General features: G+C 44.5%; 1 protein-coding gene across 1 annotated transcript; it reads left to right on the forward strand.

Annotated features, from left to right (window-relative positions):
* Window positions 1-12: 12 nt before the first annotated feature.
* On the forward strand, window positions 13-13,383 carry LOC134572355 (E3 SUMO-protein ligase ZBED1-like). Its single transcript, XM_063431279.1, has 2 exons — window positions 13-112; window positions 11,099-13,383. The coding sequence occupies exon 2, from the start codon at window positions 11,125-11,127 to the stop codon at window positions 13,030-13,032; it is 1,908 nt and encodes a 635-aa protein (XP_063287349.1). The 5' UTR covers window positions 13-112; window positions 11,099-11,124; the 3' UTR covers window positions 13,033-13,383.
* The last annotated feature ends 2,719 nt before the right edge of the window (window positions 13,384-16,102 follow it).

A 16,102-nucleotide genomic window follows, 5' to 3' on the forward strand; every position in this document is an offset into this window, starting at 1 on the left:
CAGCTGATAACCTGCATGGCGGGAGCTTCCACGCCAGAGTACCGTCAGCGCAGGAGGTTATCAGCTGGACAGCCAGGAGCAGGGGCCCCCAGGAACCCGGAGAGAGCACAGTGTAAGGACTGGGGGCCACTGGGTGTAATGTGTGATACTAACTATTCATATCATCATATCATTATCTGTAGCTAAATCCCCTCAACAGCCCCTGACAGGAGGGAATATAATATCAGATTATCACAGGGAGGATATAATATCAGATTATCACAGGAAGGATATAATATCAGATTATCACAGGGAGGATATAATATCAGATTATCACAGGGAGAATATAATATCAGATTATCACAGGAAGGATATAATATCAGATTATCACAGGAAGGATATAATATCAGATTATCACAGGGAGGATATAATATCAGATTATCACAGGGAGCATATAATATCAGATTATCACAGGAAGGATATAATATAATATCAGATTATCACAGGAAGGATATAATATAATATCAGATTATCACAGGGAGGATATAATCTCAGATTATCACAGGGAGGATATAATATCAGATTATCACAGGAAGGATATAATATCAGATTATCACAGGGAGGATATAATATCAGATTATCACAGGGAGGATATAATATCAGATTATCACAGGAAGGATATAATATCAGATTATCACAGGAAGGATATAATATAATATCAGATTATCACAGGAAGGATATAATATAATATCAGATTATCACAGGGAGGATATAATATAATATCAGATGATCACAGGGAGGATATAATATCAGATGATCACAGGGAGGATATAATATCAGATGATCACAGGGAGGATATAATATCAGATGATCACAGGGAGGATATAATATCATATTATCACAGGGAGGATATAATATCATATTATCACAGGGAGGATATAATATCATATTATCACAGGGAGGATATAATATCATATTATCACAGGGAGGATATAATATCATATTATCACAGGGAGGATATAATATCATATTATCACAGGGAGGATATAATATCATATTATCACAGGGAGGATATAATATCATATTATCACAGGGAGGATATAATATCATATTATCACAGGGAGGATATAATATCATATTATCACAGGGAGAATATAATATCAGATTATCACAGGGAGAATATAATATCAGATTATCACAGGGAGAATATAATATCAGATTATAATAGATTATCACAGGGAGAATATAATATCAGATTATCACAGGGAATATGGAATATCAGATTATCACAGGGAATATGGAATATCAGATTATCACAGGGAATATGGAATATCAGATTATCACAGGGAATATGGAATATCAGATTATCACAGGGAATATGGAATATCAGATTATCACAGGGAATATGGAATATCAGATTATCACAGGGAATATGGAATATCAGATTATCACAGGGAATATGGAATATCAGATTATCACTGGGAATATGGAATATCAGATTATCACAGGGAATATGGAATATCAAATTATTACAGGGAAAATGGAATATCAGATTATTACAGGGAAATGGAATATCAGATTATTACAGGGAAATGGAATATCAGATTATTGCAGGGAGAATGGAATATCAGATTATTACAGGGAACGGAGTTTGATTATTACAGGGAATATGGAATATCAGAATATCACAGGGAACAATGGAATATCAAATTATCACAGGGAGAATGGAATATCAGATTATTACAGGGAGAATGGAATATCAGATTATTACAGGGAGAATGGAATATCAGATTATTACAGGGAGAATGGAATATCAGATTATTACAGGGAGAATGGAATATCAGATTATTACAGGGAGAATGGAATATCAGATTATTACAGGGAGAATGGAATATCAGATTATTACAGGGAGAATGGAATATCAGATTATTACAGGGAGAATGGAATATCAGATTATTACAGGGAAATGGAATATCAGAGTATTACAGGGAAATGGAATATCAGATTATTACAGGCAACGGAGTATGATTATCACAGGGAATATGGAATATCAGATTATCACAGGGAATATGGAATATCAGATTATCACAGGGAACAATGGAATATTACAGGGTAAAGAAAATGAAAGGGGAATGGATTATTATATGGCATGGAATATCACTAGGAACGGATTATGTTATATTACAGGGAATGGAATATCAAATATTATTTTTTTTGTAAATTCTTTATTTTGTCGCGCAGGTGAGTACAAAAACATATACAAACGCCACAACAGCGTACAAGCGCACTTAAACGTGCTGAATAGTGGTACAGTTATGTAGCATTTGTGTTCTTTGGTTACGTGTTTTTCGTCAAGCGCCATTTCAGCGTTCATTAAGATGCGTACAGGTTTAACATTGGTGTGACTGTGAGCACTGTTTAAACATAGACAAACTTGATAATAACAGGCTGAACAGAGATGATGAATTGCTGCAGTACTATAGATTACCGCTGTATAGGTAAGCCTACAGGTCTGATGGAAAACAAGGTAGGAGCATCAATGCTAAGAAATATGACTTGTAATTTATAAAGGCAGGAGCGTCAATATTATGAGATATGTGACACATAGGTTATAAAGCTAAGATTAAGGTCTTCTTCACTTATCTAACTCTAGTAGTTTGGAATCAATGTTGCGAGTCAGTTTCCAATTCCTTACATGTCACTTTTTAGAAAGCGATTCCCCAAATCTCAGCTTCAACCCGGATTCTCCTATAAACTCTCTGTTCAGATATGGGTTGTGTCTGCATTCAGTCGCCCTGATTTGCCATAGAGCGAATGCTCGGCTCCTATCCTCCCGTCAGTTTGTTGTCATGTCTTGGAAATTGGTTCTCCATGTGTCTGTTCCCATCCTACCTCTCTCTTTCGGCCTTTGTTTAAGTCGATATATCGTGTCTATGTGCGTTGCTACGTGTCATGTCTAGATATCATGCGTCAGCGTGTTCGGGTCCTCCCGGCTCCGGCCTCCTCGGACGCAAGTCACACCGCATTTACGTAGTCCCTCAAAAAAGTTACGTGAATATGATGTGGTAGGTAGAGCGAGGGGGAGGGAGAGGGTGTAGGGAAGGGGTGGAGGATAACATGTGTCAAGGTGCGCCCGGGCATCCCAAGTCCCCAGGTGCTGTGTTGTGTGTTTGTGTCTCCCTAAGTTCTGGGACGTGAGAGATAAACATACCATGGGGTCCAGATGTCGACATGCTTGGTGCTTCTCCCTAGTAGTTCTGCGTACCGTGCCTCCGCTGTGTGTATTTCCTCAACTCTCTGTAGCCACTCTGCAATGGTCGGTGGATGGGTTTGTTTCCATCTGACTGGTATAGATGCCTTTGCTGCGTTAAGCAGGTGTCTTAATATCGATCGTTTGTATTGGGCTATCGAGCCTTCCGTGTAGTGTAGTAGAGCCATTTCTATGCTAAATTCTGGTATTTCTCCCAAGATTGTCGTCATTTCCCTCTTTATGTCCTCCCAATATGGCTTAATCAGCGCGCAGTCCCACCAAATGTGCCGTAGGGTGCCTGTTTGGGTTTCGCATCTCCAGCATGTATCTGCGGTTCCCCTAAATATTCTGTGTAGTAGAGATGGGGTCATATACCATTCAGAGATTAGCTTAAAGTTGACCTCTTGATACCTTGTGCTTATGGAGCTTTTGTGCTGTAATATTAATATCTGTTCCCATTGTGCCTCTGTGTATGTCCTATCTGTTAACTCTTCCCATTGTCTCTTAAACGCATTTTTCCTTGTGTGGTCTCCTGTGATCAACTGCTGGTAGATGCATGATACTCTACCGTCTGCGCCGGTATTGATCACACATAGGTGTTCAAACCACGTCTGCTCCCTGTGTATCGCTTCTCTTTTGGGGAGGTTGTAGTAAAAATGCCTCAATTGTGCGTAGCGAAATCTGTGCATCAACGTCTGTTGCGTTGCCGTGCTCCACTCTCGTAAGTTTCTCAGCTCTGTGTTGCTCAGGACCTCGGTCAGCGGGATGTAGCCTCTGTCTCCCTCTATCGGCCATGCAGATCGGTGTAGTCCCCCACCTATCTCACTGTTGTGTGTTATCGGGATCAAGGGGCTCGGTTGTGGAGAGATATGTTGGTTCCGCCTCAGGGATGACCACGTCTTTAGCGTCTGTACAATGGGCGATTCATTGCCCAGTTTTGGTGCCGCTTCTGCCGAGCCTTGCCAGATATACATGCAGAGAGCCTTGTTTGTGCTTTCCCTATCTAGGGCAGCCCATAGTTTGTTTTCGGACGCTGTATGCCAGTCTCTGATCCGCTGTAGAACCGTTGCCTGGAAGTATTTGCGGATGTCTGGTAATGCTAGTCCGCCCCAAGTTTTAGGTAGGCATAGTTTGTCGTAGCTGAGTCTTGCTCTCTCCCCCTTCCAGGCGTATTTTATCACCGCTGTTTTAAGTGTCGCAAAAAATTCTGGGGGTATGTGCCAGGGAATGGTGTTGAAGTAGTAAAGCAGCCGTGGTAGGATAGTCATTTTAATCACTGCTATGCGTCCCTGCCAAGATATGTGGTCATAGTTCCAATTTTTCAGGTCGAGCAGTATTGTGCGTAGGAGGGGGGTGTAGTTCCTGGTATATAGCTCTTTTGGGTTGCTGGGGATCCAAATTCCCAGGCAGCGCATCTGGTCTGTACACCAGTGGAAGGGATGTCCGCGTTTGATCTGTTCTCTCACAGCCGTTGGGGTTGCTATGTTCAGCAGTTCGCATTTAGTTTGGTTAAGCTTCAGCCCTGATATCCGGCCATAGGTATCGAATTCCGTCATCAAAGCCGGCATTGAGCTGAGAGGGCTGTCCACAAACAAGAGCATATCGTCCGCATATGCGGCTACCTTATGTTCCTGGTCCTTGTGTCTAAACCCTCGGATCTCTGGTGTCTGCCTTACCCTGTCCAGGAACGGTTCCAATGAAAGGGCAAACAGGAGCGGCGACAGCGGGCAGCCCTGCCGCGTGCCATTGTGAATGGTAAAGCTGTCTGTGAGTGCGCCATTCACCCGTACTCTGGCACTAGGGTCACTGTAGAGCGCCTCTATCCAGGCTATCATTCCTCTCCCCAGGCCGACCTTATGTAGCGTTTCCATCATGAAGCTCCACGTTACTCGATCAAATGCCTTTTCGGCGTCCGTGGAGAGCATTAGTAGTTCTGTTCTCTCTTTAAGGGACAATGCCTGTATGGAAAAAGCCCTTAGGGTGCAGTCCCTGGCTTCCCGGCCACGCACAAAACCTGTTTGGTCAGGGTGGATTAGGCGCGGCGCGTATTTTTGTAGTCTTGTGGCGATGATTTTGGTGAAGTTTCACATCCGCGTTAAGGAGCGAAATTGGTCGGTAACTACTGCAGCTTTCTGGGTTTTTACCTGGTTTGAGTATCACAGTGATTGTGGCTGCTAAAGTTTCCTGGTGGAATTTGTCTCCCTGTCGGAGTCGATTGAGGGCTGCCGTTAAGTGTGGGTTCAGAATGTCTCCAAATACCTTATAGTATCCCACCGAGAATCCATCCGGTCCCGGCGCTTTCCCATTTTTCGCTGCCTTAATTGCAGCTTGTACCTCTTCCGTGGTTATTGGGACTTCCAGTAATTCTGCCTCCTCTGATGTTAGGGCGTCTGGTCCGAATCCTTGTAAGTAGCGTGTTGTTGCTTCTAGCAGTTCGGCATGCTAAGTGTCGGTTGTCGTTGGCGAGGTATTATACAATCGTTGGTAATACTCGCGGAATTCGTTGGCTATTTCCTCTGGGAATTGTGTGAGGGTGCCGTTGGTTGTTCGGAGTGCATGTACTTGCGCTTTGGCTTGTTGGTTTCGGATCATACTGGCTAGGAGTCTCCCACTCTTATTAGCGTGGATGTAGAAGGCGGCTTTGGATCTCTGTGTCGCTCTGTGGTGTTTGCGGGCTACCAGTTCCGCCAGTTGTCGGCGGGTTTCCAAGAGGGAGCGATATTGCTCCTCAAGTTGCGACCGCTTATGCTGTGTTTCTAGTTTTGTTATCTAGTCGATGAGTTCCAGCATGTGTTGCTGCGTTTCCCTCTTTTTGCGCGATGCGATCCTCATGAGATGTCCCCGGAGCACACTCTTGTGGGCTTCCCAAAGCGTCACTCTAGACACATCCTCCGTATCATTCTCGGGAAAGTAGCTGTTCAGATGTTCTGTCAAAAGTGTCTTCACTTCTGGATCCAACAAGAGCGACTCATTCAGTCTCCATGCCGTTTTAGTGGGTCTGAATAGAGGGGAATCCAAGTGTACGGATACTGCGCTATGGTCCGACCATGGTGTCGGTAGGATTTCTGCCGACTGTAAACGTTGTAGGCCTTCTTGCTGTATGAGGACGTAGTCGATACGAGAGTATCTCCTGTGTAAGGCCAAGTAGTGCGTATAGTCTCGGACTGTCGGGTGTAAGGTTCGCCATGCGTCTACCAATCTTGGGTCTCGCAGGGTCTTCCTCATCGTCCTGATCGCGATTTGTGTTATACTGCTATGTCCGGTCGATGAGTCGATCAGTGGGTCAAGCGGTGCGTTGAAGTCCCCCCCTATGACGAGCGATCCTTCCGTAAATGTTGCCAGTTGGCGAATCATCTTACTCAGAAACGTCGCCTGTTTTGCGTTTGGCGCATAAATTGAGGCAACGGTGTAAGTTTTCCCTGAAATTGTGCCTTTGAGAAAGAGAGAAATCTACCATTCGGGTCTGCTAGTTGGTCGGTCTGGGTGAATAGGGCGTCAACTGCTACCAGTCTCGCTACCCCTGCCTTCCGGGCAGCAGGGTGGGTGCTATGGTAGTTGGTTGGGTATTTCCTATCCTTCAATCTATGGGTATCCGTCGATTTGAGATGCGTTTCCTGCAGCAGTGCTACCGAGACCCTTTTACGTCTAAGTTCTCGTAGGAGATGTGAGCGTTTCTCAGGCGTGTTAAGGCCTCGGCAGTTCTGTGTTAAGATGCTAAGGGGTGCGGCTCTGTAAGCCATTGAGTGAGTGTGATTGCGCGTGTATATCCTACGGTGTTCGGATCCTTGTGTCTTAGGTCCAGGAGCCTACGCGCACCTCCACCGCGATGGGCGGGGGGGAGGAGGTGGGTGCAGTAAAGTAACAAGAGGGTTATGACACCCAGGTGTGACCCGTGGGTGTGCGGTATGGTCCGCGCCCGATTTGGCCCGACCCGAGAGGCCTCCGGTAGTAGGCCACGATAGTGTGGTCTCTGTGGAGAAATTTCCCTCAATGCGAGGGGTTCCTGTGTAGCTGGGTGGTGTTCAAGACCATACCGTCCCCTAGTTGGACTAGGGGAGCCACGGAAATGAGTCCCCCAGTAGTTTGGGTCTACACAGGTCTAGTCAGGGGTGGTGGAACTAATTGTGTCCAGTGTGCTTGCCTACAGAGTTGCAGGAGCTCAGTATCAAGAATTCTTGGTAGTGTGTGGCGTACTCAGTGGGATGTCCGTTTCCCACTTGGTTCTAATCTGATGTTGGTAGCTAAGTCTCCTAAACTAACGATCTGAAAGGTCACGGTGTAATGGGGTGTGGGCTAATGTCTATTTTTTCCACTCGGTGTGACTGGTCATCGGCAGGTCTTACGTCAGCAAGTCGCTTGTCCCCTTGGTGTCATTCCTTGCGTCTGTGTGGCTTATGTAGTGTAATGTTGACATGTTGCGTTCAGCGAGTCATGTTGGGTGGGGAGGGGTGGGGGGTTGTTATAGTAGCAGCCTGTGTCTCACATAAAGGTCCTTGTCATGTTCCTACCGCCCTCCTTTTGTCAGCGGGGTTTTAAGTCCTGTGTGCGTGGGTGTACCCTGCTATAGTTTGGGCGTATGCACTTGCAAGTGTTGGTTGCGTCGTGTTGGGGAACCATGTTTCTGTATATTGTATAGCATTTCAAATATACAGTGTGTATTACCAGCATTTTTCGGTCTCCCATCTCCTCCTTCCCTCAACCTAACTTATCTTTAGTGTGCCATCTACATAGTCAGGGTAATGTCTAGGTTAGTTCAGTGTGGACCCCAGCCTATTCCTCTCCCTTCCCCTTTAGCCCCTGATCCCGGAGTCATTCTACTATTGCAACCTGGCTCCTGTCCGTATGTCCATCTTACTTAGCACAACCTTGCAAAACAATATCACAAGTATAAGTTCCCCCAGGTACCCTCCTCCTTACTCCCGCCACCCCCAGACAATATCCCATACAACTTTTAGAGTAGCGATGTGATACAGTGAGAGTACCACCGTATCACCATCTCCGGGTGACGGCACCCCGGATCCCCAGAGTGTCATTGCTGTATTGCGGGTTTCGAGTGTCCTGTAAATGTCCATCTGTCTTATGCAACGTCTCAGATTGTATCTTGTGGGCATATACGGGCTTTTCCCCCCCAAGGTCCGCAGCATGCATGTCTGATGTTCCCCACCCCTTTCAGGCCCCCCTCCCCATTCAACTTGGTAGTGCGTCCCATCCTAAGGAGTGTGTCCAGTTGGTGACTTCCGTAGGTGGTAGGTTGAGGCGCTGTAGAAATCTGGGCACCTCTTCTGGCCATCGCAGTGGAACCCATTCATTGTGGTGTCTGGCCAAAAGCATAAAGGGGAAACCCCATTTATATGGGATCCCTCTGTCTCTAAGGAGTGTCGTGACGGGCCTCAGGGCCCTGCGGGCTTCAAGTGTAAGGGGTGACAGGTCTTGATAAAGGGCCACCTCTGCGTTGCGGAACCGCCAGGTAGGTCTCGAACGGGCTTTGTTCATGATTTTTTCTTTTAGTTTGTAGGTATGCAGACAACATATGATGTCTCGTGGCGTGTTATCTGTTGTGCGAGCTCTATTAGCCCTGTGTGCTCTGTCGAACACCATGGACTCTGGTGCCTCCGGTCCAAGGATGTCACGGAATAGTGTCAGCAATGTGGCCTCTACATCTTCGTCCCCTTCAGGTTCTGGTAGGCCGCGGACCCTTATGTTTGATCTGCGGCCCCTGTTGTCAAGATCCTCTGTTTGTCGCCTCAAAGCTAAAATAATATTACCTTGCCTGTTTAGTGCAAGGTTGGATGCTTCCACTCTATCTCCCATGGCCTGCACAGCCGATTCAGCTGCCTGCAACCTGTTAGCTTGCATTGTGATGTCTGCCCTGAGTGCGGTCACCTCCGTGCGGATCGCCGCGTGCAGGTTCTCAGATAGGGTCCGCATGTCCTCTTTTGTCGCCATTGTTGCAGCCAGGGCTCGGATGTCCTCACTAATGTCTGCCAGCGAGGGTCCGATAGGCTCAGAGGTGAGTGAGCGGGTCGGGGAGTCGGCTATATTGGCGCCCGCCGCCTCGTGATGCCCGGTCGTCGACGGAGCAAGGTACCAGTCCATGGGTCCCGTCTGAGAGCTGCTGGGGTGGTTCCTGGGTGTCTGGGAACCGTCCGGGGGTTTTGTGCGCCCCATTCTCGTGCCTTGCTACTGAATTAGCTTTGCTATGGTGGCTGTGTGGGTCAGAGCTCTCCTCCTAAGCAGCCATCTTCTTTCGCGGCCAGACCACGCCCCTGAATATCAAATATTAGAGGGAACGGATTATTACATGGCACGGAATATCACAATGAATGAATTCTGACAGGAACCGGAATATCACAAGGAACTGATTATGATGGGGGAACGGATTATGACAGGGAATTTAATTTTACAGGGCAGGGATTATCACAGGGAATGGAATATAATAAGGGAACCGATTTTATTACAGGGAAAGGATTGTTACAGAGCTTGGAATATTAGAGGGAATGGAACATGACGGGGAACCGATTATTACAGAGAATAGATTATAACAGGGCACAGGTTATTACAGGGGGAACGGATTATTACATGGCACGAAATCTCACATGCAGAAATGTCCCATTTTAAATAAGTGGCCCAATTTCCCCATTGCTAATGTTTATTAAATAGGACATTGACCCTACTATTACAGATTCAAGGCAAAAATAGCTCAATTGGGAACTTTGCACACATGCCAAAAATATTTTTAGATTCCCACCGGTCAATCAATTCTTAAGCATAGACTTCTGTTTTGTAGAATTGACTGACCGTTAGGGCAGGAGAAACCTCTTCCAGTTTCCATGCATAACGATCACTGCGCATTGTTACTCTTTAGCCAACTCTAAGGGCGCTTGCTTGTGATACAATGTCGGCACGCTGTCAAGATTGGCTTGTTTGGGAAAGTGTCCCCAAGCAGAACAAATGACATTGGACTGGAGGTGGTTGTTAAGAAGTGTAACACCCATTCCTAAACTGAGGGCATGGTACTGCTGGACCCGAGGTGAGTTCATATCTAAATATTTATGTTTACAGTGAACCTATAACAACAGATTATACAAACAAAAAAGTGCACACTTAACCAGAAAGGTGAGATCAGGCTCTACACTTAAGTGGAGGATTCCCTTAGCCTTCACAAACAATCACATACAAAGAAATACAATATAAGTGGAGCACTGAAATACCTGTACAGTTGTAAAATCGATATATATAGATGGAACCGTAATTATAATAGCCTGTAAATGATAAATAACCAAATCATAGTGCAGACATATGTAATAAAAATGTGTGGTAGAGTAAAACACACTATAAATTTTGAACTCGCAAAGATAGAGCCAAAGGGTCACCTGGCTCTAGTGGTATGCGCCTCGGGATCTTAAAGAGGGGATCCACTACCCTTTCTTTATCTCCTCCTGATATCTTCCACTCCCACTGGATAGGTAAAGATGCAAATAGGAAGGTATCCAAATAATCAGGAAGGAATTTATTCAATAAAATAAAGAGTAACAATGGAAAATATCAAAGATTCAATTAAATCAAAATAACATAAAATAAGTCCTTTAAATCAAACCAAAACGCGTTTCGCCAATAGCTGGCTTCCTCAGTTGGTGTAAATTTTCGAAAAAGGGATCACTCTGGGAACCAATAAAGCAATTCGGGTTTGTTTTTTTGTCATGTTTTCCATTTCAATAATAATAACAACCCAGCAGTAAGATAATTAAGTAAACCAAGCCTGTGCGGCCATCGATGCTCAGTCGGATATTTTATTATGTTTGTATGCTATTGTTATGCCGTATAGTGTATTTGACTTAAACTCTCTCTCTTTTTTTACATTTCCTTCAGAGATTCTCATATTTCCTATCGTAACCATGGCAACTGCTTTGGCGACCACAACCCGCAGGAAGAGAGAAAAGGGCACACCTTTTGAAGGTACCCCACCATCACCGCCAGTGGACCAGCATAAAGGAAAGGTGTGGAATTATTATACCAAGCTACGTGGCACGTGTGTGGAATGTAATGTCTGCAGGAAACAACTCTCAATTCATAACAGCACCACCACTCTGAGAGAGCATCTCCTGAAGTGGCACAGCTCCTGCACCCCTAAAATCGCAGAGGAGCATGAGCAGGACTTTCCCAGCCAGGAAGTGGCGCCCAAGAGATTAAAGCAGACACCACCAGGAAAAGAGTCATGCCCATCAGATTCTGAGAGCAGGACCGGGGTAATAGCAGATCTTGTATTAGAAATGGTATGCCGTGATCTTCATCCTCTGTCTGTGGTCGAGGGTAAAGGGTTTGGTCTCCTCCTTGAGTATTTTGAGCCTAGTGTCAATCTCCCATCATCTACACAGCTATCTGGCCTCCTATGCCATCGATACAATGTAATGAAGCAACAGCTGAGATGTCACTTGCAGGACTCCAAGGCCATAGTCCTCTCTATGGAGAGTTGGTCCTCTTGCCTTAACCATCCATGCCAGGCCATTACTGCCAACGTCATCGATGGTGAGTGGAATTTGGCACAATACATGTTAGGATCCCAAGAGCTCCATACAGGCAAGACAGAAGATTGCTTAGTTGAGAGACTGTGTTCTGTTGTAGGAGAGTATGACTTGTCCAGAAACCATGTATCTTGTGTTATGCATGACCAATTAGCTTCCATGTTGGCTCATGCTGACACCCTAAAAGACACACATGGCTGGACCAGTGTGTGCTGTGCCGCCCATGTCCTGCAGCTATGTGTTCGTGAGGGGCTTGAAATCCAAGACGTTAAAGAAGTATTGAGTGCAGCAAGAGGCTTGGTAAGTTATCTCCAACAGGATCTCCCAGCCTCCACCTATCTCAGTGCCAGGCTGGAGTCCATGAACAAGGCCAGGCCTGTAATGGACACAGAGTCCTGCTGGATCACAACTCTACACATGTGTCAGAGTTTGCTGAACATCAAGTGGGCCATCCTTTCCGTTATGGAGGACCAGCTTGTACAGAATCTGTCTAAGCAACACTGGGATCTTCTACAGGACTTGGTGTCCGTGCTAAAAATTGTATGGATTGCAACCATCTTCCTGCAGGAGGAGCAGAACACCTCTGTGTCATCTGTAATTCCATGTGTCCACGGTATCTTAAATGCCTTTACTCACTTTTCAGAAAATAGTAGCAGCATTGGGAAAGCTTTTGTAAATCAAATACGGGTTGAGATGTGTCGCCATTGGGACATGGTGAATGAAGCAAACCTTTTGGCTAGTCCAGCTGTAGTTGCCTCTTTTTTTGATCCTCGCTACAAAGAGTTGAGGTTTCTTAAGCCTGAAGCTAGAGGAGAAGTGTTCAGCAAAGTGATAAGTCTCCTGTCTCAGACCTGTGACACCCAGCCTGGGTTATTGTTAGATTCTGGGGTTGAAGAGACATTTGACCAGTGTCTGCAGAGGGACACATGTTCCCGTGTAATGCATGACAACTTGTATGACCTTCTCCTTGGGAAGGACCCAACCGAGATAATGCCAGAAGCTCGTCAGCAACTGGAAAGCTACATAGCAGAACCCGTCTGCAAGCGAAGCACTGACCCGCTAGTCTGGTGGAAGAACAATCACCACCGATTTCCAGAGCTTGCTAGGCTTGCCCAACAATATTTGATCATACCTTCCACAGCAATACAACCAGAACGTGCCTTCTCTGCCAAACAGGGAACGGTGGAGCAGCGCAGAGTCTTCCTGGAACAGAATCACATGGACCTTCTCTTGTTTATACATCATAACATGGACTTATTGGACCTGCCAAAAAAGCAATGACTCTGTTTCTAATTTGGGTGGATTTCTATGTGGTCTGCTCCCAAACCCCAGACACAAGACAATACAATAGGTGGCTAGGAACCATTGCGCTGTTGGCTGTCTATCCACGCTGGTTTACAAATCAGACTTTGGACTCCTCAGCCAGGGCTGTCTGCTTTTAAGTACTTCTCTGGCTGAAGAGTATTGTATGCCTTCTATGGCTCTGGCATCACTCTCAGCCAGCAGGTTTCTTCAGCCTCATTCTAGCCGTCTTGTTGATTTTATAACACACATCACCTTTAGTGGTTTTCACTTGTCTCATACATGCACAGTTTTATAAGCTTTTTTTTCCACCCACCGAGCTTGAAAATTGAGGAATTAACTTGTAATTTATTTTGTTTCTATTTGAAGGACATTTTTCTATATAAAAAAAAAAAGAAAGAAAAGAAAAAAAAGCCTAATATCACTTAAATAAAATAAATTCTAAACAACACACAGGATAGGTTTGGATGTTTACGGGGTAATAATTTGTGCCAATAATGATTATTAAAAAGGAATGCTTTTAGAAAAAAAAAATTCTTTATCTGAGTTTTCTTGATAAAACAGACCTCAGGAAGATGAACTGGTAGACACGGAGTGACATGGGAGAGAGTTCCGGGAACAAGTGAAAAAAATCTAAACCCATGTTTACACATTCTGTACGTTTAACTTTAATTTCAAACTGATTAGGGATTGTGATGAATTAACTGGTGAATTGTACAAAATAAAACAATCTCCCGCTGTTATCTCCCAGATATAATTCACAAAGGGAAATGGCCACAAATGGTTAATATAAATAAAAGCGTATAACATATTAATAAACACAACACACTATAATTAATTAGATCCTGCAGCATAACAGGGCCTAGTTTGGATGAAAACACAATTATTTGGGACTTTATCAAAAATCACTAGCTGCGTACTCTTCATTTTATTGGGTAGAACGTCATTAGCATTAAAACTATTTGTAAAATGCTGAAACATATAATAAAACTCACCAATAAATCAGGAAACCTTTAATATATGGACAGACAGACACGTATATGCTTTTCTACTGCGCCAACACAGCAGCAGCGTGCATGATGGGAAATGGTCAACAGGAACAGACATAAAACTTAGCAATAATATAACTGATGAACAAAACCCCAAATGTTCTTACGGTATCATTTATAGCTTTTTAATGGATTTTCCTATTTTTAAAAATGTAATTATATTCACGTTTTTAGTGCAACCCTACAATATAAAATATTGAATAACCCCCATGTATGTGCGTGTGTAGTGTACTTAAATTAGAGCTAGACTTGTTTATGTAAATTTTCCTTTAGTTACAGAAGCAAAAACCGATATTTTCAAACCCGAAATTGCAATGTTTTAGAACATTTTTCAATCACCAGTCACTAGGAAAATTATGATTTTCTACATAATGATTTATTCTTGATAGTTGTAGTAATTTTAAAGGAACACTTCAAACGAAAATGTTTGTTTTCTATCAAATTAGTAGATCTCTAAAAACAGCTTGCAAAAGATCTCATGTCTGCATCATCTGTGAACCCTCCCCTTTTTATCCAAATCAGACTTTCAGGCTGTGCTGGAAAATGACCAATCAGAAGCATTTCATTTTAAAAAAATCCAATATATATATATTTTAATGTTTTAAACCTACTCTGTGTATTGCTCGTTGTTTCCGACTATTTCCTGTCTGTCTCTGCTCCACCACTTGCCACTTATCAAGAGACACAGAAATCGCGTAGATATCACAGCTATATGACATAATATTAGACAATTAACCACATTTCAATAAATCTCTTAAACTGGCCATGTTTTAAACCCAGTCACTATTTAATAAATTGTCCCTCGGAAATGACACTGCAAACTGTTGTAGAAGAAGAGGTGCCTGGCTCGGGACCATTTGTTTGGTCTCTGGCTGCAGTGGCTGCATTACAGAGCATCACACACACATTGTTATGGTTTCTGTGAGCTGCAATGTAAGGGTTAACTCTGTACCACGAAGTACAAACAACATCAAATAAAGCTCATTTTAAAACTAAGCAGATCTATATATTTAGTGGAAGAACAGACTGGGGGAGAAACAATTGGTTTCACTGAATGAGGAACCGCGAACAGTGGTGTATCCTGGTTTAGTGCTGCCCTAGGCAGGACAAATCTCAGGCGCCCCCCCTCCCCCCGCGCCACCCCCACCCAACCTTTCCCCCCGCCCCGCATTCTAAATACACACACATTCACTGACAGATACGCATACACTAGCTAACAGAAACACACACACACTAACAGACTCACTCACACTCAGTAACAGACAAACACACTCCCTAACAGACACACACTAACAGACACACACTCACTAGCAGACACACACACTCACTAACATACACACACACTCACAGGCAAACACACAATAACAGACACACACTCACTAACAGACACTAACAGACACAAACACTAACAGACACACACACTGGCACACACTAACAGACATACACACACTAACAGACACACACTCACCCACATTAACACATTTTTTTATTTTTTTTTAACACTTTTTTAAAATTTATTTTTAACACATTTTTTTAATTTATTTTTAACACATTTTTTTTACATTTATTTTTAACACGTTTTTTTACATTTATTTTTAACACATTTTTTTTTATTTAACACCCCCAGCCTCCTTACCTTTGGGAATGCTGGGGAGGGGGGGGGGGGGGTCTCTTCCTCCCTGGTGGTCCAGTGGCTGCTGGGCGATTGGGCGGCACTGCCTGGCTGGCGGCCGGCGAGGGAGGGAGCACTTCCCCTGAGCTGTCTGCTCAGCTCCCTCGCGCGCCTCAGAGTGCGGCTGGCGAGGGAGCTGAGCAGACAGCTCAGGGGAAGTGCTCCCTCGCCGGCCGGCCGCCCGCCCGCCAGGCGGGCAGTGCCGCCCGATCGCCCAGCAGCCCATCCGGCATATCTGTTAGCCGCAAGGCTAACAAGACATTTGCCTTGGGCATTTGGGGGGCGGCTTTTTTTGCCGCCCCCTGGAAAATGCCGCCCAAGGCAAATG

This window comes from Pelobates fuscus, chromosome 9 (genome assembly GCF_036172605.1).
Source record: "Pelobates fuscus isolate aPelFus1 chromosome 9, aPelFus1.pri, whole genome shotgun sequence".
NCBI lineage: Eukaryota > Metazoa > Chordata > Amphibia > Anura > Pelobatidae > Pelobates > Pelobates fuscus.

Coding starts and splice junctions, on each gene's coding strand:
- LOC134572355 (XM_063431279.1), top strand. CDS start 11,125: ATGGCAACTGCTTTGGCGACCACAACCCGCAGGAAGAGAGAAAAGGGC.